Source organism: Miscanthus floridulus, unplaced genomic scaffold (assembly GCF_019320115.1).
Source record: "Miscanthus floridulus cultivar M001 unplaced genomic scaffold, ASM1932011v1 fs_675_4_5, whole genome shotgun sequence".
NCBI lineage: Eukaryota > Viridiplantae > Streptophyta > Magnoliopsida > Poales > Poaceae > Miscanthus > Miscanthus floridulus.
In genome coordinates, this window is record NW_027097099.1 from 19,645 (window position 1) to 40,000 (window position 20,356).

At 46.5% G+C, this 20,356-nt stretch overlaps 5 protein-coding genes across 10 annotated transcripts; 3 read left to right on the plus strand and 2 right to left on the minus strand.

Annotated features, from left to right (window-relative positions):
• Positions 1–240: 240 nt before the first annotated feature.
• Positions 241–2,079, plus strand: LOC136532646 (probable CoA ligase CCL9). Its single transcript, XM_066525244.1, has 2 exons — positions 241–256; positions 549–2,079. The coding sequence occupies exons 1-2, from the start codon at positions 241–243 to the stop codon at positions 1,847–1,849; spliced, it is 1,317 nt and encodes a 438-aa protein (XP_066381341.1). The 3' UTR covers positions 1,850–2,079.
• A 968-nt stretch (positions 2,080–3,047) lies between these two features.
• On the plus strand, positions 3,048–14,245 carry LOC136532641 (uncharacterized). Of its 5 annotated transcripts, XM_066525237.1 has the most exons (14): positions 3,048–3,910; positions 5,634–5,720; positions 6,086–6,191; positions 6,370–6,530; positions 6,783–8,070; positions 8,607–10,198; positions 10,289–10,352; positions 11,142–11,308; positions 11,434–11,630; positions 11,713–11,795; positions 12,199–12,266; positions 12,359–12,418; positions 13,547–13,745; positions 13,982–14,245. In XM_066525237.1, the coding sequence occupies exons 6-9, from the start codon at positions 8,610–8,612 to the stop codon at positions 11,558–11,560; spliced, it is 1,947 nt and encodes a 648-aa protein (XP_066381334.1). In that variant the 5' UTR covers positions 3,048–3,910; positions 5,634–5,720; positions 6,086–6,191; positions 6,370–6,530; positions 6,783–8,070; positions 8,607–8,609; the 3' UTR covers positions 11,561–11,630; positions 11,713–11,795; positions 12,199–12,266; positions 12,359–12,418; positions 13,547–13,745; positions 13,982–14,245. The 5 variants fall into 5 exon arrangements, with proteins under 5 accessions (XP_066381334.1, XP_066381333.1, XP_066381331.1 ...); XM_066525236.1 differs by lacking the exon at positions 12,199–12,266; XM_066525234.1 differs by lacking the exons at positions 12,199–12,266; positions 12,359–12,418.
• A 709-nt stretch (positions 14,246–14,954) lies between these two features.
• On the plus strand, positions 14,955–16,150 carry LOC136532644 (uncharacterized). Its single transcript, XM_066525242.1, has 3 exons — positions 14,955–15,187; positions 15,768–15,960; positions 16,031–16,150. The coding sequence occupies exons 1-3, from the start codon at positions 15,017–15,019 to the stop codon at positions 16,084–16,086; spliced, it is 420 nt and encodes a 139-aa protein (XP_066381339.1). The 5' UTR covers positions 14,955–15,016; the 3' UTR covers positions 16,087–16,150.
• Positions 16,057–18,148, minus strand: LOC136532643 (uncharacterized). 2 transcript variants are annotated; one of them, XM_066525240.1, is made up of 4 exons: positions 17,784–18,148; positions 17,600–17,705; positions 17,196–17,530; positions 16,057–16,308 (listed from the first exon to the last, which is right to left on the minus strand). In XM_066525240.1, exons 1-4 carry the CDS (start codon positions 17,928–17,930, stop codon positions 16,225–16,227), a joined length of 672 nt encoding a protein of 223 aa, XP_066381337.1. In that variant the 5' UTR covers positions 17,931–18,148; the 3' UTR covers positions 16,057–16,224. The 2 variants fall into 2 exon arrangements, with proteins under 2 accessions (XP_066381337.1, XP_066381338.1); XM_066525241.1 differs by having other exon boundaries at positions 17,196–17,521; positions 17,784–18,146.
• A 17-nt stretch (positions 18,149–18,165) lies between these two features.
• LOC136532647 (probable LRR receptor-like serine/threonine-protein kinase At1g63430) lies at positions 18,166–20,293 on the minus strand (the record flags this gene model as incomplete). The annotated part of the gene is made up of 5 exons (XM_066525245.1): positions 18,166–18,927; positions 19,275–19,505; positions 19,633–19,790; positions 19,887–20,019; positions 20,088–20,293. Coding segments are annotated over 5 exons (932 nt in total), but the record flags the coding sequence as incomplete, so codon positions are not given.
• Between the last annotated feature and the right edge of the window lie 63 nt (positions 20,294–20,356).

The window sequence follows — 20,356 nt, forward strand, 5'->3', positions numbered from 1 at the left end:
TCGGGATCACTCTCACCTTCTTCGGTCGTTCACGCGGTGGACTGATCGATCCACCAACGTTCATGAACCGGCTCTGATACCAGAGTGTTGGAACCGCTGCTCCGGCGAGGAGCACGGCGACGGCGCGACACCGGCAGGTGGTGACCGCGCACACTAAAACCCTATCGAGAGCACGAGAGAGAGACAGCTCGAGGAAGAGGATGAACACAGGGGATTTTCACACTACGACGCGCAGCGCTCATGGATGCATTGATCGGTCTTATGGATACACGGCTTTCGCCCCCACCCCGTCACGGTTCCACGACTGCACGGCTCACCGTTATTCTCGGCGTCCGTGCGACATGCATAGACCGTGGCCATGACGGGGTGACTCCTTCTGCGGCTAGGACGCGATCGTGCACATCTGCAACCCGTCCTAGTTCTACGCTTACACAACGTGATGGCTGTTACATCAAACAAACAACTAATGTCACGCCTAATGCATCTACTTAACTGAACATGCCTGAACACAACTCTGACAACGATTACTGAACGGTGCTGATCAACAGCCTACACGCAGGAAGAGTTCGAGTTCTACCTCTCCGACTTGGAGGCGCGCCTCCTCCTCACTAACGCCGAGGGCAACGCGGCGGCGAAGGCGGCGGCCGCCAAGCTCGGGCTCGTCCACGCCGCCGCCACCCTCCACGACGCGGCCGGGCCGGTCCACCTCGCCAGCCTCCCGGCCCTGGCGAACGAGAACGGAACCAAGACCAACGGGTCGCAACACGGCGGCGACAACGACCCGTCGGACGTGGCGCTGTTCCTGCCCACCTCCGGCACGACGAGCCGTCCCAAGGGCGACCCGCTGACGCAGCGCAACCTGGCGGCGTCGGTGCGGAACATCCGGTCGGTGTACCGCCTCACCGAGTCCGACGCCACGGTGGTGGTGCTGCCGCTGTTCCACGTGCACGGGCTCCTGTGCGCGCTGCTGAGCTCGCTGGCGTCGGGCGCGTCCGTATCCCTCCCGGCGGCGGGGCGGTTCTCGGCGTCCACGTTCTGGGCCAACATGCGCGCGTCGGGCGCCACGTGGTACACGGCGGTGCCGACGATCCACCAGATCATCCTGGACCGCCACACGTTGCGGCCGGAGGAGTACCCGGCACTGCGGTTCGTCCGCAGCTGCAGCGCGTCGCTGGCGCCGGCGATCCTGGAGCGGCTGGAGGCGGCGTTCGGCGCGCCGGTGCTGGAGGCGTACGCGATGACGGAGGCGTCGCACCTGATGACGTCCAACCCGCTGCCGGAGGACGGGGCCCGGAAGCCCGGGTCCGTGGGGCGCGCCGTCGGGCAGGAGCTGGCGGTGCTGGACGAGGAAGGGGCTCGCGTGGCGGCGGGGTGCCCCGGCGAGGTGTGCGTCCGCGGGGACAACGTGACGGCCGGGTACAAGGGGAACCCGGAGGCGAACGAGGCAGCGTTCCGGTTCGGGTGGTTCCACACGGGGGACATCGGCGTGGTGGACGAGGAGGGCTACGTCCGGCTGGTGGGGCGGATCAAGGAGCTCATCAACCGCGGCGGGGAGAAGATCTCGCCCATCGAGGTGGACGCCGTGCTGCTGGGCGCCCCCGGCGTGGCGCAGGCCGTGTCGTTCGGGGTGCCCGACGACAAGTACGGGGAGGAGATCAACTGCGCGGTGATCCCGCGGGACGGGTCGGCGCTGCGGGAGGACGAGATGCTGGCGTACTGCCGGAGGAACCTGGCGTCGTTCAAGGTGCCCAAGAAGGTATTCATCACCGACGACCTCCCCAAGACGGCCACCGGCAAGATCCAGCGCCGCATCGTGGCGCAGCACTTCGTGCAGCCGGCCAGTGCCTGATCGATCGATCGATCGATGATCCTTTTCGTGTTGCTGCACTCCTGTGTCGTCTGATTGGGATTTCACTACAGGCTACACTGGCTAGCAGTTCGCCGGTGTTGCCGCATTGTTGCGAGGTGGACATGGCCTGGAATGAACCTGAATAAACAACGCAAGCAAGCATCCTCTCTCTATCGATCGTGTCGTCGTCGCGTGGTTTTTGTTGTTTCTGGTGTGCGTGCGTGTCGGCTCATCTCCTGTTATTTACCGGATGGCATGGCGCCAACAATCGGCGGCAAGTGTCAGGTCAGGCGTGCATCGATTTTTTTTTTCTTTTTTTTCTTTTACCGGGTGATTTGGTCCCGTGGTAACGTGGCATATTCTGGAGTGTGCCAACCACACCTCCTAGAAAGATGGAGTACAATTCTAAGGAAGATTATTTTAAATTTGACTAAACAAACTCGTATATTCTATAATAGGATAAAATAGCGTGATTGATAAATTTGTAAATAAATTTAATTAAATCTAAAATACTAGGTTGAAGTAGGTCATCATCAAACTCACTAACTCAGCAAATTGTTGTATCCTTTTGTGTGTGGAATAAAAAGTTAGCAGCGACAGAATAGGCATGATGGGATGTCGTGTCGTCATGTTTGGGATCTCTCGTCAGGGCACACGACGACCTTGACGTCTCAGCGGTAAAAAAGAACGGAACGTGTGTTTTGGGCGGTTTGGCCGTGTTTGTCTTTGTGTGGTGTCGTCGCTCCAACAGCTCTTGACAGTGACTCGTGATTAATCAGACAGACGTAGTAGTACAGTCAATCAATCAACCGCGAGGGAACCGAACGAATATTCGAGGAACCCGTGATTATGTACTAGTATGCGTTTCCGGTGTCCGGAAGACCGGAACTCATGATGGGCATACGTGGTTCGATGGAATCCAGGAAAGACGTTGTTGCTTTCTTAAAAGCGGAGGTAAAAAACTCTTAAAAAAAACAGGAAATTACTAAACTGTCCGTAGATGAGATGGAGTCAATCTGAATCTGACCGAGACTTCTACAGTATATTTGTACAGTAAAATCTAGGCAACGGCCTACGAGTCCGCCGATCGGCAGTTTGTCACCGTCCCGGTTCCCGTCGTCCAACACGATGCTTGCTGTCCCTGTCCTAGTCAAAAGCTTTTCGTTCGCTAGCGCGACTAGGCACGAGCGGAGCACAGCCGCACAAGCGCACCTCGGCCCGTCGGCGTCCGCCGGATCCTCCGGTCCGGCGTGGTGGCCCAAGAAGGCGCCCGTGGCCCGCGCAAGACTCCGACTGCGACGTGTGCGTGTTTTTTCCTGAGTTTCCACGGGGCTACTCGCGTGCGTCTTTTCCACACTACATTTTTCCGCACGCGGGGAGGCGACGCCAGGCACAGGCACAGGCAGGCGTCCAATTTCCTTTCGACCTCGTTCGTCTTCACGCCTTGTTCTTCTTGCTTTGATCCATTTCGACCAGATTTTTCTCCGTCCCTCCCTGTTACTACTACAAAGACAATCAGAGATTCCTCTGTCCTGTCTAATCTAAAAAGTAAAAAGCCTTCAGGATTCAATGGCTGCTGGCTGCTGGCTGCTGGCTGCTCCAGGTTCAGAGACCACACAGACACTGAGGCACAAGTTTTCACCACAGGGGCAATCGAGACAGATAGCCGTCTCCACTCTACTCCACGGACGACCAAAGGGATGCTCCGGCTCAGTTCAGTTTCAGAAACCACACACAGACACAGGTTTTCATCACACCGTCAAAGGGGCAAGTAAACTGAGACAGATCAGCAACGGCGCTCCTCCCCGCGACGCAGCGCCGCTGCCGCCGTCCGCTCCGCGCGTGGGCCCCGGCCGCCGCCGGCGGTGGCGAGGGCGGCCCTCCCGTTGGCCGCCGGCGCGGGTGCAGCCCCGATCTGCGGCTTCTGCTCCCTCGGCGTCCCGGATCGGGTGGCGTACCGGTGCGGGAAGTGTTCGATGCGGGCGGATGGGACGGCACACCAGCTCGGGGAGCCATCGATGCGGGCACACCACCTCCCGGACCTTGCCTGGTCCTGTTACGGTAACTTCAAAAAAATCCCCTTATATGTCTCTGAACCCTTGATTTCGTTTTCTATATGCATGGATTTAGTATGTGTATGTCTACAGATAGGATTTATGCTGTGAAAAAAAAATGAAAATGTTTCACTGCCTCCCTGTGCTACCGAAACTTTGTCAGATCATGGCGTTTTTCTAATAATACTCGAGTGGTGCTTTTGCTTCCATGGATTGCTAATCTGGAAGGCACCTCGTTTGCAGGTTTGGGATATTGATGCGAACCAACTATGTTATCTCGCTGCATTCTCTGTGTTCCAGAATAGCTTATGTGACTATTGTTATAACCCTAGAATCATCTAGCAGTCGGTCTAGAGGGTAGACATCACGAGCAGTAGACAACGGTAACGATGTAGACCTAGAATGCTATCTAGAGGAAGGAGAAGGTGTCGAACCTGAGATCCCAGAGGGAGTGGATCCAGAGGCCTCCATTAGCTTCGTCGGTGAAGTCTGCTCACGGGCAGCGATGGTTGGGGAAGACGTCGGTGTAGCGGTCGTCGGTGTAGCGTGGCGGCGCGGCTGGTGGCGCTTCCTGTCACTGGCTGCGCCCCTCACGATCGGATTAGGGTTTAGGTGGGGTTTGCGGCTCACGGCGAACCTCGTGTTGCGAGCCGCCGGCCCCCACCAGTCTTTATAGCGCAGGGTGACGGGGGCCCACCAACCATGTAGGGTTGGGCGCCCCCGATCAGGGCACGAGCTCAAGGCCCAAGAGGCCGTTGGGCCTTCTCGGTTAGGAGATCACACTAACAACTATGTGAGTTCTAAAGCCCCATACGAGATAGGGACACAGGAACAAAGGTATTGATGTTTCAATTCCGCTTTTATTGAACTGAGGCATTTCGCATATGGAGTGACACTGACTAATGCAAGCATGTTTTTGTATTGTTAATGAACTAAAGCAATTTGGCATATGCAATGATGACCTGCTTTTCCCTGACAACAATCTAATCTTGTTTCCTGCACTCCATTGCAAAAAAAAAAAAAAAAATCCATTCAAGCTTTATGATTTTTCTGTAATCTTGTTTCCTCCATAGGCTTTATGCTAACAGATTTGCTTCGATCTTCAGCTAAATTGGCTATGAACCTGACACTTCTGAGTGTGCATGGTTCCAGCCTTGCTGTCAGTTGAATCTATTCTGCTTGGTGGAGCACTATGATATTTTACCTAAATCAGAGAATGGTTTGTGTTTTTGCGTGATTTGGATTAGGAGCCCTTCCGATACATGTCATTTGCCTTGATTAAGAAACCCTTGATGCGTGCACGAAAGTCGAATTCTATACCTGCAGAATAAATTCAGTGTGCTTATCCTGTTATGTTCAACACTAGATGTGAAATTCTGCTAGAGATTATTTTTAGACCATTGAATGGCTGACCTGTGCATTGACAATGTGTTCTTCTACTTTGCCTTGAACTAATGATATCCAGCACATGTTAATGTGGATTTAATTATTGTGCCTCCTCTTTCTTAATGTTGTTGTAATTGTGTCTTGCACTGTTTTTTATGAGACCTCGGTTTCTGGTAGGCCTCAATCCTTGGCTATGCTACAAAAGACCCTGCGCTCGCCCCTGCCTTTCCTTGAACTCTCATTTTCTGTGGCTCCATTTACCCTCGGATTTCGTTTGCTCATATTCTAGGGTTTATGTATTCATGCTTATTTATTCTACCCTTTCTATGTGACTTCAAATGTAGGTAAATCCAGTTTTGGAGATGGTGCTAAAGCCCATGCACAACCTATGCCATATCAATAAAAGAGCGTCGGCAAGATGTTTGGGAACAGTAAGTTCATCATGCACGCATCATGTCAAATTGATTTGCAAATAATCATTCCTATGTTAGAAGAGCTATACATGGTGAAAAAAAATCTTTGCCCCCAAGAACTTGCGAATAATTGGCATTGAATTGAAAAATAGATGTATTATATGCCTCTTGTATGAAATGGTCTTACAGTGTCTTGTTTGTATGGCATCCTATATTGTACTATTGTTTAGTACTTATGAAATATGGCATCCTATATTGTGCTATTGTTTAGTGCTTATGAATTTGTAATTGAAGCTGCTCTTGCAGGGAGTCAAAAATTTGACGATGCTTGGATGAGTGTGTTCTACCCTTTTTTTTATTTGATTTACTTTACAATTCTGCAGGACAAGCAAGGTCTGGAGTTATTATGCTACCTTCTGTTGTTTCTACCAAATTCGGTACCATTGCAATTTTTTTCTTGACTTCTCAAATCAGGAGCAATAGATCAGTGTATGTCCAATTTCACTTTCCTTATGTTCTCACTTATGCAGCTAAATATTTGTACTGTATGTTCTTTATACATTATAAAAGTTATCGTGCCACTTTGCATTCATGAATTTGCTTCAGTTTAGTTTTTTCTATCTATGTTACCCTTTCCCATTATAGATTCTGATTTTGCCATATGAAGGATGATAATATGCTCAGGAGGGAGAGGAAAAGCTCAAGTGGAGCATGAGGGATGCACCTGGTTCTGTACTGCCCAAATGGGATTTTTACCTGAACTTGAACATAGCCTATACAATTAACAATTCTGGAATAGCAGATTTCTCCTAACAACCATGAATTTTGGTATGTCTTTACTTCTTTTCGATTCTTATAAGAGTTGTCTGCAACAGATTATTATAGCCTTTGTTTCCTGCTTTCATTAACAACCATATACAGCTGTTGAACAATTGCCCCCTTTTATCTTGATGTATGTAATAAAGTACCATTCTCCTAAGCTGCATTCTACCTGCAGTAGTGCCTGTACATGAGCGCATATGAACGGGTGCCTATGAAACTTCCATTCCTGATTTTGTTTGATATGTCATATGTGTGCAGCGTGGTATTATTTGCTCTTTAATGGGAGGAACAGAGCCCAGCCCTTCTGGTAATAAACCACACCCTTGTACATTCATGGTCTCTTTGTCAATATTTTATTTCCCCAATCTGTTATCGCAGCCTTTGTTTCGCTGATGCGCTATATTTCTCAATCCATCTATGTATTATACCTGTTTTCCATAGACCTAACTCTGCACAAAAGATCTATTAGATTAAAGCCTCCTTTGTGTTTTAGGTCTGCATATTCACATCGTTGAATGGATTATAATGTATAGCACTAATAGAATTCCATGGGGTGATCTGGTCTTCATGGGACTATTCGTAGAGAAAAAAATTTAGAGATACAACTATTCTTTCAACCTTTTCATTTGTAACTGCCAAAGTGGTTACTAACATACCATGTTTTTAACTATAAGTCCCTTGGTTTTATGCGACTCATCATAATTAAAAACTCTTTTAAATGTCTATTTCGCACTACCATTCAAACGATTCTATCATTTACCATGTCTTCGTACAAAGTTTTGCAACCTTATAGATTATAGATGGGCATTGTGATTTTAAAATCACAGCTTGTTATTTGAAAACATAATCTGATCACGCTAATACAATTTTTAACGTTGCCATTTTTCCTAACAGTCCTGCAGAACACACTGATAGTTTAGTCAGGCTTAGTGATGGGGGAAACAAAAGATCCTTTTGTTCATGCTGTTAGACAAATTCTTTGTGAAAAAGATGCATCGCCATCATGCACCAGCGAAACCTGTTTGCCAACTGATAGGTCCTACGCTATGTTACACGGATACGTCCAGGAAGGCGCGTATCGTGTATCCGATACGTATCGGATACGGATACGTGTCCGATACGCCAAGGATACGTATCGGCAGAGTATCCGAATTTTAATTATTTTCGCGAATATCGGATACGTGGGCTGATACGTATCGGCCTTATGGGATACGGCCCGGCCCAAATAACAGCCGCATATCCTCTCCCCGACGCCCTAGCCAGACCGCACTCCCGCATGACCGCGACCCCGCGCGGTGACGGCGCATCCCCTGCTCGCCGCCCGCCGGCCACCGGCGACGAGCCTCCGCCTCCGCTCGCCGGCGACAAGCCTCCGTCCCTGCTCGCCGGTCGCCACTCGCCAGCGACGAGTTTCCGCCCCTGCGACGTGGATCCCCGGCGACGAGCCTCTGCCTCCGCTCACCGGCGACGAACCTCTGTCCCTGCTCGCCGGTTGCCAGCGACGAGTTTCTGCCCCTGCGACGTGGATCCCCGGCGACGAGCCTCCGTGAGTTCATCCCCTTCCTCGTTCTCGATCTCCTCTTTTTCTTCCTCTCCCCATTCTCGATCTATTCTATGTCGTGTACAATAAAACTTAATATTGGAGTCCCTTTTGTAAGTAAATCAACTGGATTTCATTGGAAGTGAAACCCTTAGGAGGCTATACTTGCTCCTTGGTCATTGGCACCTTTCTGTCCTTTTAGATTTCCTTGGATTCCGTATAGGAGGCCGCAGACATCCCCTAGTTAGGCTTGAAGATTCAATCTTGCAGTTTTCTTTTGAATTCTTGGTGTCCTTGTAGTTGGGGGACATGGATGAGAGGATCCCACCGCCCCCTTTCTTCCAGTACTCACCATCCGGTGTCCATTCCTCCCCTCATCACCACAATTCCATGAGGTATTCTTCCTGGGACAGGGAGAGGTATAGTTAGGACTAAGATGTATCTACATAACATGACCGAACCACCACTTCCTCAGTTCATGCTACATTTCTATTTCTGCAGTCCAGTTAGTGAGTTCTTGTTGCTTGATTGCTTGTACGCAGTAGATGGCGTCTCCAAATATGAGCGGTGCTAGTGCAAGTGCTAGTGGTAGCGTAGGATCTGCAGCCACAAACACAACAGACATCAAGGCTCCACTTTGGGATCATGTCACCATTCTGGAGAAGCCTAAAGCTGGTGGAGGAAATGCTTTGTGGCGCTGCAAGTACTGTCCAATGCAAAAACTGAGTAGTTACACTAGAGTTGAAGCTCATTTGCTGCAGATCTCAGGAAAGGGAATAGGTAAATGTCCTAATGTTACATATGAAATGCTTAGTGAAATGAGGAAGGAAATTGAAAGGTGCAAGAATCTGGTGGAAAGATCCAAGTCAAGAACTGTCTCTTTGCCTACTGCTCCTTCCTCAAGCAATACTGCTGACAGCAACAAGAGGAACAAGAGGGGGCCTGTTTCTGCATTGCAAAAAGCTTGGGCATTGGAAGACCGTAAGCACTTGGATGCTTTAATCAGTAGAGCAATTTATTCTGGAGGGATATCTTTCAATTTTCTGAGAAATCCATATCTTCGAGAAGCCTTTACCTTTGCTTGCAGCCGCAACATGCAAGGTTATGTGATTCCTGGTTACAACAGAGTAAGAGAGGGACTTCTGAAGCAAGAAAGGAGGCACATAGAGACTTTGTTGGAGAGCACAAAGAGCACATGGGCAGAGAAGGGAGTCACAATCTGCTCTGATGGTTGGTCAGATCCCCAAAGGCGACCAATCATCAATTTTGTTGCTGTTTCTGACAAGTCACCTATGTTCCTGAGAGCTGATAATTGTGAAGGTGAGTTCAAATCCAAAGAGTATATTGCTGAAAAGTTAAGAGGGATAATTGAAGAAGTAGGTCGACATAATGTAGTTCAAATCATTACAGACAATGCTGCAAATTGCAAAGGTGCTGGTCTCATAATAGAATCTGAGTATGATAACATATTTTGGACACCATGTGTTGTGCATACCCTCAATCTTGCTTTAAAAAGTATATGTGAACCTAAAATAGGAAACAATCCTTCTGAAGAAGAATTATTTGCTTGGGGGCAACTTGAATTTATATATGATGTTAAAACTGAGGCTGCTTTGATAAAGAATTTCATTATGAACCATGGCATGCGGCTTTCAATGTTCAATGAGTTCAGTCGTTTGAAGTTACTTTCTATTGCTGAAACAAGATTTGCCTCTGTTGTGTGCATGTTGAAGCGGTTTGTTGAGGTAAAAACAGCCCTCCAACAAATGGTGATTAGTGACAAATGGAGTGTGTACAGAGAAGTCAGAGATGATTCTCCAACTCCAACAGCCCAAATTGTCAAGGACTTGATACTTAGTGATGTATGGTGGGACAAGGTGGATTATATTCTTAAGATTACAACTCCTATATATGAAATGATTCGTATGACAGATACCGACACACCATGTCTTCACTTAGTTTATGAGATGTGGGATTCAATGATAGAGAAAGTGAAGAAAGTCATATATCGATATGAGGGCTTGCTAGAAGATGAGCAGTCAGACTTGTACTCAGTTATTTATGACATATTGATTGCTAGGTGGACAAAAGGAAATAATGCACTTCATTGTTTAGCTCATTCACTTAATCCAAGGTACAAATTGCCATTCACTTGAGTGGTCTGTAGTCTGTACAGATTTTTTTCATTCACTATAAAATCATAATGCCAAATTGCTAATTGCAGATATTATAGCAAAAAGTGGCTTGAAGAAGGTCCTGGCCGTGAACCACCCCACAAGGATAAAGAGGTATAAAAAATGAGGATGGTTTGCTTTAAGTTCTTTCCCATGCCAGAAGAGTTGGCTAAAGTAAAAGAAGAGTACTCAAGGTTCTCTAGTTGTTCAGAAGAATTTAGTGATCCTGACTCAATTCATGATAGATGGACTGTTGCCCCTATGACTTGGTGGACAAATCATGGACAATCTGCTCCCTTATTGATGAGTTTGGCCATGAAATTGCTTAGCCAGCCAGCCTCATCTTCTTGCTGTGAAAGAAACTGGAGCACCTATAGCTTTGTCCATAGTGTCAAGAGAAATGCCTTAACTCCAGAGCGTGCTGAAGATTTGGTCTTTGTGCACTCAAATCTGAGGCATCTGTCAAGAAGAAGTGATGCATACAAGACAGGAGAGACAAGGATGTGGGATGTAGGAGGGGATTCTTTTGATTCACTTGGTGGTGTTGGGATTCTTGAAGTTGCTGATCTGTCCCTCGATGAACTTGAACTTCAAGCTGTGTCTTTTGGTCTGGATGAGCCGCCGGTTGAAATTGTGGATGACAATGAAACAAATGAGGAATAGGAACTTGCTGCTGAATGAATGGCAAACCTGAATTCCTTTTATTAATTTTCTAAATTTGAGAGCTGATGAGACTTTAGACCTGCTGTTCTGTAATAAATTGGCTTGAATGCTCTAAATTGTTGAATCTTGTTTTTCTTATCCGAAATTCTTTTAATAATATTGATACACTTTTAGCTTCTTACAACTGGAGAAATACTTATATGGCTGTAGCATGTATTGATTCATCGTCCTTTTGTACAGCTGCTAATATATCTACTTTGCCATCCAAGCTGGGAAATGAGAAAGGTAGCTTCTGATGCTACCAAGAAAATCTTCTCAAGCTCCAGTGGTCTAGCCGAAGATATTCTATTCTTGTTCACACATTGGTTCTCACTAGTTGGAGAGAGACTGTCAATATTGAAACAAGGGTATGCACCTAATTCTTTGTCTTCCTCTTGCAATTATCTGCTTTATGCTGTGTTGTTACCTTTTCTTCATCTGAATCCTCTGAATTTGCATATCTTGTGTCCTGACACTTATTTTTTTCAATCAGTGATGTGGATAGCTCTTCAGATTTCCAGCTACCATTCATTCCATTTCCATCTACCAAGGTCCTTGTCAAGTGCTTGTTTTTGATTGCACCTTATGCTGTTGTGCATAGTCCGAGATCATATTCTTGAATTATTTTGTGCTCCCACGGGCCACCACCCTTGTCTTTCCAGCTCCTCAAGCCCAGCTGGTGTATATAAGGTTTGGATCTTGCTACTTGCAAGAATGCTAGCTATCTTCGACCAAATTATTTTCATGTCTGATTGATTTCATCAAATTTCAGAGGTTGCAAAGAAGGCTGAGACAAGAACAGATTTTCTTTGTTGACTTAATTACCCCCAAGGCCCCAACATCTCTGTTATCAAGGTAATTCTAAAACTTTGAACTTTTTTACTGTTCTCAGTTTTAAATTCTGACCTACATTATTTTTATTTTATTTTTTAAATAGTAAACGTATCCGCGTATCGGGTTTTTTAGGAAATTGCCGTATCCGCGTATCCGTATCCTCCCGATACCGATACACGTATCCGTATCCGTGCAACTTAGGTCCTACGTGCCACAGAGTATATATACACATCTTTCTATGGTTCTTGCTTTCTGCATTAGTTCTGTGTGATGACAGTGCCATTATTATATCCTACCAATTCTCTTTTGCATTTGTTGTTCTGTTTTCATTAGCTGCTACAATTTGTCCACTGCGTTGCTGAGCATAAGTCCATTTCCAATTATGTCTTTGCTTCACACAATTTGTTCGTTGTTGTATATGAAGTCCATAGGCACAAATTAATGTGGTCCTTATTCAGTCCAAGGTGCCATCCTGAGCTTGGCAGTTTAAATGTATAGTACTCACAACTCTAAAGATTTTGGTTTTTATTATATGAGCTTAAGGTACCGCTAATTAATATTACCTATCGTTCCTTTTTTTCTAGCTTGAACACTCCATAGGATTATAGTGGATCTATGTTGGCGCTGCTTGAGTCATTATCAAGGCACACTTTATGAAGCTACAATATTTACAGTTTTCGCCAAGATAGGATTGTAAATGTATATAGCACTTTTATTCTAGAGCTAGAAACAGTTTTTTTGCCAACATCTACCGTGAAGAAGGTGAAGCTTATTGGTTGATCATAGAGTCTAAAAACTTTTTTTAAGCAGATTTTTTTTTTCAGATCTAAGATGTGCCTGTATTCTGTTTTTTATCTAATGTGTTCAGATATTCGCTTGCCTTCCTGTATGTAGACCATTTCAGTTACTGAACATTAGACTATTTCAACCATAGGTTCCTTTTGCCAACTGAACATTAGAACAACTGGTTCCTCTGCATTTCGTTTTATGCTTAGAGATTCGATAAAATCTTTTTCTTTGCTACGTGGCTTGGATTAGGCTTTTATATTTACATTTACATTCTATGTCACTACGTCACTACCGGGGATATTGATGAAGATGTTAGCCATAGAATCAAAACAGGGTGGATGAAGTGGCGGCAAGCATCTGGTGTCCTATGTGACAAAAGGGTACCACAGAAGCTAAAAGGCAAGTTTTATAGGACGGTGATTAGACCTGCTATGTTGTATGGTGCAGAATGTTGGCCTACGAAAAGACGATATGTTCAACAGCTAAGTGTTGCGGAAATGCATATGTTGCGTTGGATTTGCGGTCATACAAGAAGGGATCGAGTTCGGAACGATTATATACGTGATAGATTAGGGGTAGCACCAATTGAAGAAAAGCTTGTCCAACACCGGTTGAGATGGTTTGAACATGTGCAACGGAGATCTCCAGAGGCACCGATGCGTAGTGGAATCCTAAGCCAGGATAGTAATGTGAAGAGAGGCAGAGGAAGACCGAAGTTGACTTGAATAGAGGCAATAAAAGGAGACTTGAAAGGATGGAATATATCCAAAGACTTAGCCTTAGATAGGAGTGCTTGGAAGATAGCTATTCACGTGCCTAAACCTTGATTGTTTCTGCTGGGTTTCAACTCTAGCCTACCCTAACTTGTTTGGGACTTAAAGGCTTTGTTGTTGTTGTCGTCGTCGTCGTCACTACGATGGCTTTTGCCACCTGATTACTCTCCATGTCCACCTTATGGGCCTCCAATGCTCTTGTTTATGTAGGCTATGGGCAGACTCACAACGATGCGAGGTTCACATTGGCTCTGGGAGCAACAGTGACGAGCAGAGCCGTGACCACACGTCAGCAACGGTGCTGTTGGAGAAAATGGACCACAAACCATAAGTGGCCTATGTGGACAGGCTGGAGCACGATGTATTGCAATCCCCTTGGAGGAGGGACGCCATCGAACCTATTCGCAAGGTGAATACAAAAATGGAAACAAATAACTTATTGGTTCTTCCATTTCGTTCCTGTTTTCTAATGGACAGAATTAATTTACTCTACCAAGCTGGGTTGATTTTGCATGACTCAAATTTGCCAGTGTCCTGTATCAGGTTGTTGTGTGCCTCAATTCCATTCTGGAAAGTAGATAATTTTTTTGTTTCAACTTTCAAGTACACACTGACGTCGTGCTGATCTTGTCTTCTCCTTTGCAGCAGTCCAGTCATACTGCAACTTTGGACCACTCTCTGCTTGTATGATGTCCAGTTGATCTGTCATTACAACAACAACAACAAATGTTTTTCTGTTTTGGTTGTCCTTGTATAAGGCTTCGATGCAAGAATTGTTGTCAGTTGGTAGCCTATCTCTTGCTGTCAAGATAGATTTTTTTTTCCGAAAGGACGGCAAAAGCTTTGCCGCGGATTTTATTAGACGATATAAAGAGAAAAAGAGCAAATACAACTCCCTATTTACACCCAGCGTCCCCTGCTAATCAAAACGGAAACCAGTAAAACGGCAGAAAAAACAACTATACAGGTAAAAAAAACTTAGACTAGGGACACTCCGAGAACCAGAATCCTGGCCCAACTGAAGAAAAGGTCTACTGGTAGTTCGTCGTGTTTTGAATTGGAGCCGTCGCCAAAGAAAACTGACTTATATCATCTTTGCACAAACTTGCGACTTGCGACTTATGTCAAGATAGACTCATTATTGATTTTAAAATATATTGTATCAGTTGGGACTCATTCATGGATATGTTGCACTAAAATTTGACTTTATGTGTACGAATACATAGCCTGCCCACGCGTGCAGGGGCGTGCCCTCTATCCTATGTATGTAACTTAAAACATTGCTAGATCATATTATTTGTACCATTGTATGTATAATCAGAACTACAACCGTGTGAATCTCAAAAAAAAAAAAAAACTACAACCGCGTGTATGTAATGACCATGTGAATTGTCTCCCAAACTATTTTGACTTCACAAAATCCATTCATGAACCACCTCGATGGCCACCTGGGCGCGCGGTGGCGCGCCTGTTCTACTAGTGGCCGTAACACTCGTTAGTAGAATGCATACTCGTTAGACAGAGGAATGGCCGTTCCAGGCGGGCCGAGCCAAAACGAACAGCCATCAGGCCTGGCTTCGAACCGGGCCGCTCGTTCCGGCCCAGTCTGACAGTGTCGAGGGTTGCGGAGGGAGGCGGCTGTGTCGAGAGTGTAGAGCTGAAGGAGAGAGCAGGAGCATCATGTCGATCCGCACAGTAGGCTCGCTCAGTCGTTTAGCGCGGAGGACCTTCATCGCGGGTTCGGGGAGCTTCGCCGAGGCGACCTTCGTCCCGGGTTGTGCTGCCGCGCAGAGGATCACTTCATACGAGCTTCCTGTGGCGGGGAATGGAGCCCGCTCCTTCCATTCCGGCGTAAGTTGACCCCCAACCCCCTCTTCTTCCTTAGCTCCGACTGCTGAGTGCCGAGCTCATCGAGCAGTGGCAGCGACATGGCGACAACCGGCGAGCTGCGAGCGGTCGGCGGCGATATCTGATGGAAGAAGATGACCCGTTCCTCTTGCTGGGCACTGGGCTTGTTTTGGTCACTTTAGATTAGCCCAACAAGGGCCCAATTTGGTTCCAATCCCTAATCCCCGCTACAGCCATCCGCTCAGCTCAGTTTCGTGGTTGGGGATACAACCACTTTATTGTTATTGGCTTATTGATTTTCATAGCATTTACAGGTTCACCCCTTCTAAGTATTTTGTATTTGCAATGTATTTGTATTAATTCTGCAAAATTGAAGTAACATTCCACCTTTTCATTATAGTTTGTGTGATTGTAGGGTTTTCGCCATAATTTGTATGATCATAGCATGTTAACACGGTGCGATTTAGGCCAAAAGTGTTTTTGGTTATTTTCATGTTGAAATTCGCCCCAACTATAACTTTTTTTTTGGCTCCGTCATTGATCTCATATCATTATTGGTTCAAATTTCTTTTTTCCGGCGCAGTACACCCCATCCTCTTTCACCTATCCCAGGGTCGGGGCCCTCGTCGCATTCGCGGCCATTGCTTCTTCGTCCTTCCTCTACACCATGGGAGCAGGAAAAGAAGCATCATGTCAGCAGGAGACGGGCGAAGAGGAGACTGGCGAATGGCCTGGCTTTAGGTGGGATAAGTTTGATGAATATATGAGCCAAAAAGGTCAGTATTTCTCCTCAGTGTTACTCTCACTAGATTCGGTGTGGTGTCTAATTGTTAACGTTTGCTGCAGATGCTGAGCTTCCGGAGTATGTCGACTGGGAAGAGGCCAGGGCTGTCACCTACTAATTGATAGAAGATATTACAAGGCAGCTCCATAAAATTGACTACTATGGAATGCCTCAATTCCAACAAGCATACGGAGGCAGTGGCAACCGAAGTAGTAGGTGCTTCAGTCATGGCTGGACATAGAAGTTGCCAGCTGCATTACTGCTTTGAGCAGTTGACGACATTCCTTTTCGCCTTCTCCTTCTCAATCAAAAGCATCCTCTCATCCATCTTCTTCTTCATCTATCAAAAAAAGAAAAGTCGATTATCCTGTTTTCATGAGAGAACCACTGCTCTGTTACACCCAAGAACATATACTGGTTCAATTTCGTGAAAAAAAAAGAGCAGCAAAAGCATGCAGTTGCTTCAAGATATCAAGATCTAAGTTTGTAATAACAATGAAGTTCCAGACATATTGCATTAAGGCAGCTAGCTAATGTATAGACTGCCAGTATTGGATGTCCTGATCTAAGCCTGTATCAGTACCATAATGAAGTAGTAGTATCATGTGGCGGATGGGCCATGGGTGCCTGCCTCAAAGGTAATAACAAGTATAAATATAAATTGTTTCATCACATTACTATTGACTGCTATGTTCTTAAGGCGTAAAGGCGAGTCATGGCGATGCGCCACCTTCCAGACGCCTAGGCACACGCCTTGCCCGCCTAGGCGAGGATTTTGCAAGGCCCTGGGGGGTCGCCTGGACGCCTAGGCGTCGCCTTAAGAACATAGATTGACTGATAATAATGCCGATTGTGCATGTCTCATCTGTATGCTGTGCATTCCTGAAACCAAGTCAGAGGAAGCTGCGGCAATATGCTAATCCCATTGCCTACTAGAAGGAAACTAGTGCATGTCCAGTAAAATGGCATGCCATCATAGTTTGTTTTTGTCATGAGGAGACCAATCGCTTTGCTCTTTAATTAATAATAAAGATATTTTAGACAATTTGGGTCAACTCTATTTGAACAGGTGCAATCAACGTCCACAAGACTGAGTATGTAATTCTTATGGTGTTGGTTTGAATGTCTTCTAGGTGGTTTGTTGTTATCAGTATAGTGTGCATGTTTACCAGAAGGACAATCATTGTGCAGATAATAATTCTCACTAAGTAGGAACAAAATGTTTACCCGCATCAGTGATGCCTCATATTCTTTGCTACGAGGCTTGTGGCAATTCGTTATTGCCCTGATCTCATCATCTGTCATGTCGGCGAAACATGGGAAGGAATTCTTTCCTCTTCCTTCTTCAGTGAAAGTCTCTGTTTCCTTGAGCCTTTCCTTGAAGAGCTCAAAGCGGTAAGCCTTCTCTTCCTCGTTCGGGTATTCCCTGCCCACCTTCTCCATCCACTCATGGAACTTTGCTTCCACCACGTCCATCTGGTGCTTCCCCATGTCCTTCTTGATGCCCACCTCCTCCTTCTTGATGTCCTCCATGGTCACATCACCATCTACAGCTACAGGTCCTATGATGCGTAGGTCACATACCAAACAAAGCAAATAACCAGAAATTCGAAAGCAATTTCAACTCATACCATCATCTGGACGTTTCTTGAAGATCAGGATCCCTGCCCCTCCAGTCAACGCGGCCGCGACCACAGCAGCAGCACCATAGGCGCTATCACCAGCACCGACGCCTCTCTGTTTCCGGATATGTATGAGAAAGAAACATGAGCCGCGGAATTTTCGATCTGAGACTTGGTGGGGACGGAGACTCACGATTGTGTGTAGAGAGCGTGCTGGCCTGCCAGTGCCAGCAACCAACATTGAGGCCGCCTGGGAGACGATCCCCGGCGAGGACTCCACCTTCGCGCGGCGTGGATAGAAGCTCCGGGTGAGGAGGCGACTAAAGGACCGAAGAGCCATGATCGCCGCCGCTGCCGCCCCGCCGGATCGACTACCTCCTCGCTCTCGTCCCCGCCGCCTGGGGAGGCTCTCGCGAGAATTCTAGGTCAGACGGACTTGGCTGTTGATGCGGGGAGGGGGGATTGGCTTTGAAGATCCATGATCCAACGGCTCTGAAATCCGATATTAGAAGGAAACCCAGGTAGGCCCATCAAAGCCCGAGTGGTCAGCCCATGTACTCTTTCTAAAAAAATATCTTGCCAGTTTCTTGGCTTGGCCCGGCGGCCGAATTTCCCCTCGGTCTCACAATCACAAACGCGAGACTGTGTGTGACGCCGACGTGCGTGTTTTCCTCTTTTCCCCAAACCATTCCCAGGTTTAGGTGCACCCATCCATCCATTTCCACCAGATTTCTCCCTCCGTCGTCCCTCCCTGTTACACAGTAACATAGAGAATCAGAGATTCCTCTGCCCTGTCGAAGCCTTCAGGATTCATAGGGTCCAACATTGGCTGCTCAGTTCAGGTTCAGAGACAACACACAGACACAAGTTTTCACAAGGACCAACACCAACCGAGACAGATAGCCGTCTTCAGTTTGCACACACGTACTCAGTTCAGTTTCAGAGACCACACACAGGTTTTCATCACACCGTAACAGGGGCAACGGCAAACGAGACTGACAAGTCACCATTCACCAAGGTCTCCATCAGACCGGCAACACAGTGCCTCCCAAACATCAGCTATAACAACCCGTACCTAGTTTATGTCCGTAACTCCGTATTACACCAGTTCAGTCACACTTACACCACCAGTGTCAGAGGATGGCGGTCGCCGACAGGTCGATCCCGTTCTCCAGCACGCCCGTGATGATCTGCATCGACGGCCTCTTGGACGGGTCCGGGTCGATGCACCGGCTCACCACGCTGCACAGCACCGCCAGGTCCTCGCTCCGCACGCTGCTCAGCTCTGGGTCCACCAGCTTCCCGATCTCTTCTGGTTGCTGGAGGTACTTGGTCGCCTGTGTGAGACAAGGTTCAGGTGTTAGCAGTGACAGTGACTACATTTTTTTTTCTGCCAATGGCTTCTTCTCTTCCCATGCATACTGAAAACAGTTTGAAAACGTCTTTCACATATGGATATGGCGCATCTGCACCCATAGTTTTTCAAATATGCGGTACCCCCAATCCCCCAGGTTCTTTACTCTGCAGTCCCCCATTATTTCTACTCTGTTCTTTTGCAATCCAGTTCATGGCACTACAAAAAATAGGATCATGGAGCAGGTTCCCATAGGTTTTATGTAACAAAATAAAAAGTCACAGTGTAGGAGTCATCTAGATGGTAAAGGACATAGAAAGATTGGCTCACCCAGTCGACCAAATAGCCTTTATCCTTGCAGTATGGAAGCCGCCCGCTGATAATCTCCAGTAAAATTACTCCAAAAGCAAACGTGTTGGCTTGGATATCAGCTTGTTTCTCCTCCACAGAATCCCCATGGCCAGGGAAAGGAGATTTGCTATTCAACTGTCCAGGAGCCTTCTCATGTCTCGAGATGAACTGTCTCGAGAACATCATTTTCCAGCATTCAAAATCAACCAGCTGCAAAGAGACACGTAGTAGAAACAATTGATTGTCTGACCAAGTTGGAGACTTTAAGCATGAGATAACTAAAAGTAATAAATGTAAGACAAGACGATGCATGTACTAGCTCCTGTGCAGGACATACCTTTGGAGTAAAATCTTCTGTAACATACACAGAATTTGAATTCAGCTCAGATATAGCAAACGGGGGCTGCAACTCAGTGTGCAAGTATCTTAACCCCTGGGCAATCCCAATGGCTATCTTCATTCGCCTGAGCCAAGAAAACTGGCCTCCTTCTCCGTCTAAACAAAAACATTCACAATGAAATTGAAATCTATTAGACATGAAATATGGCATAGAGCAAGCTGCAGGTAACTAGCAAAGCGAATGTGACTTACAATGTAGATGCTCAAATAAGGTCCCATTTGGTGCATACTCGAAGACTAGCATCCTAGAGAATGGATCACTCTCCCTGCAGTACCCTAAAAACTTTGCTATGTTCTCATGATTCAATCTTGCCAGATCAATGACCTGAAAATATCATCCCATTTAGTATTCAGAAAAATAAGTGTGTGAATGCCATAATGTCATAAACGTACCTTATTTTGGTAAAAGAGTTCATGGTGGCTAGTCCAATGACCTTCAAAGGCACATAACGATATGACAGAAACTTCAGGTCCATCCTTCATGGTTCCTTTGTAGACTACTGTCTCTGGCGTTGAGCCAATGATATTGCTAAAATCCTCACAAGCTACTTCCAGCTCCTGGCGACTTAATTTTGGTAAACTTTTCAGCATATCAGAATCTGGTGAGAACATGGATATATCAGCTAAAATAATTGAAAAGCACATTAATCAATTCATCAACT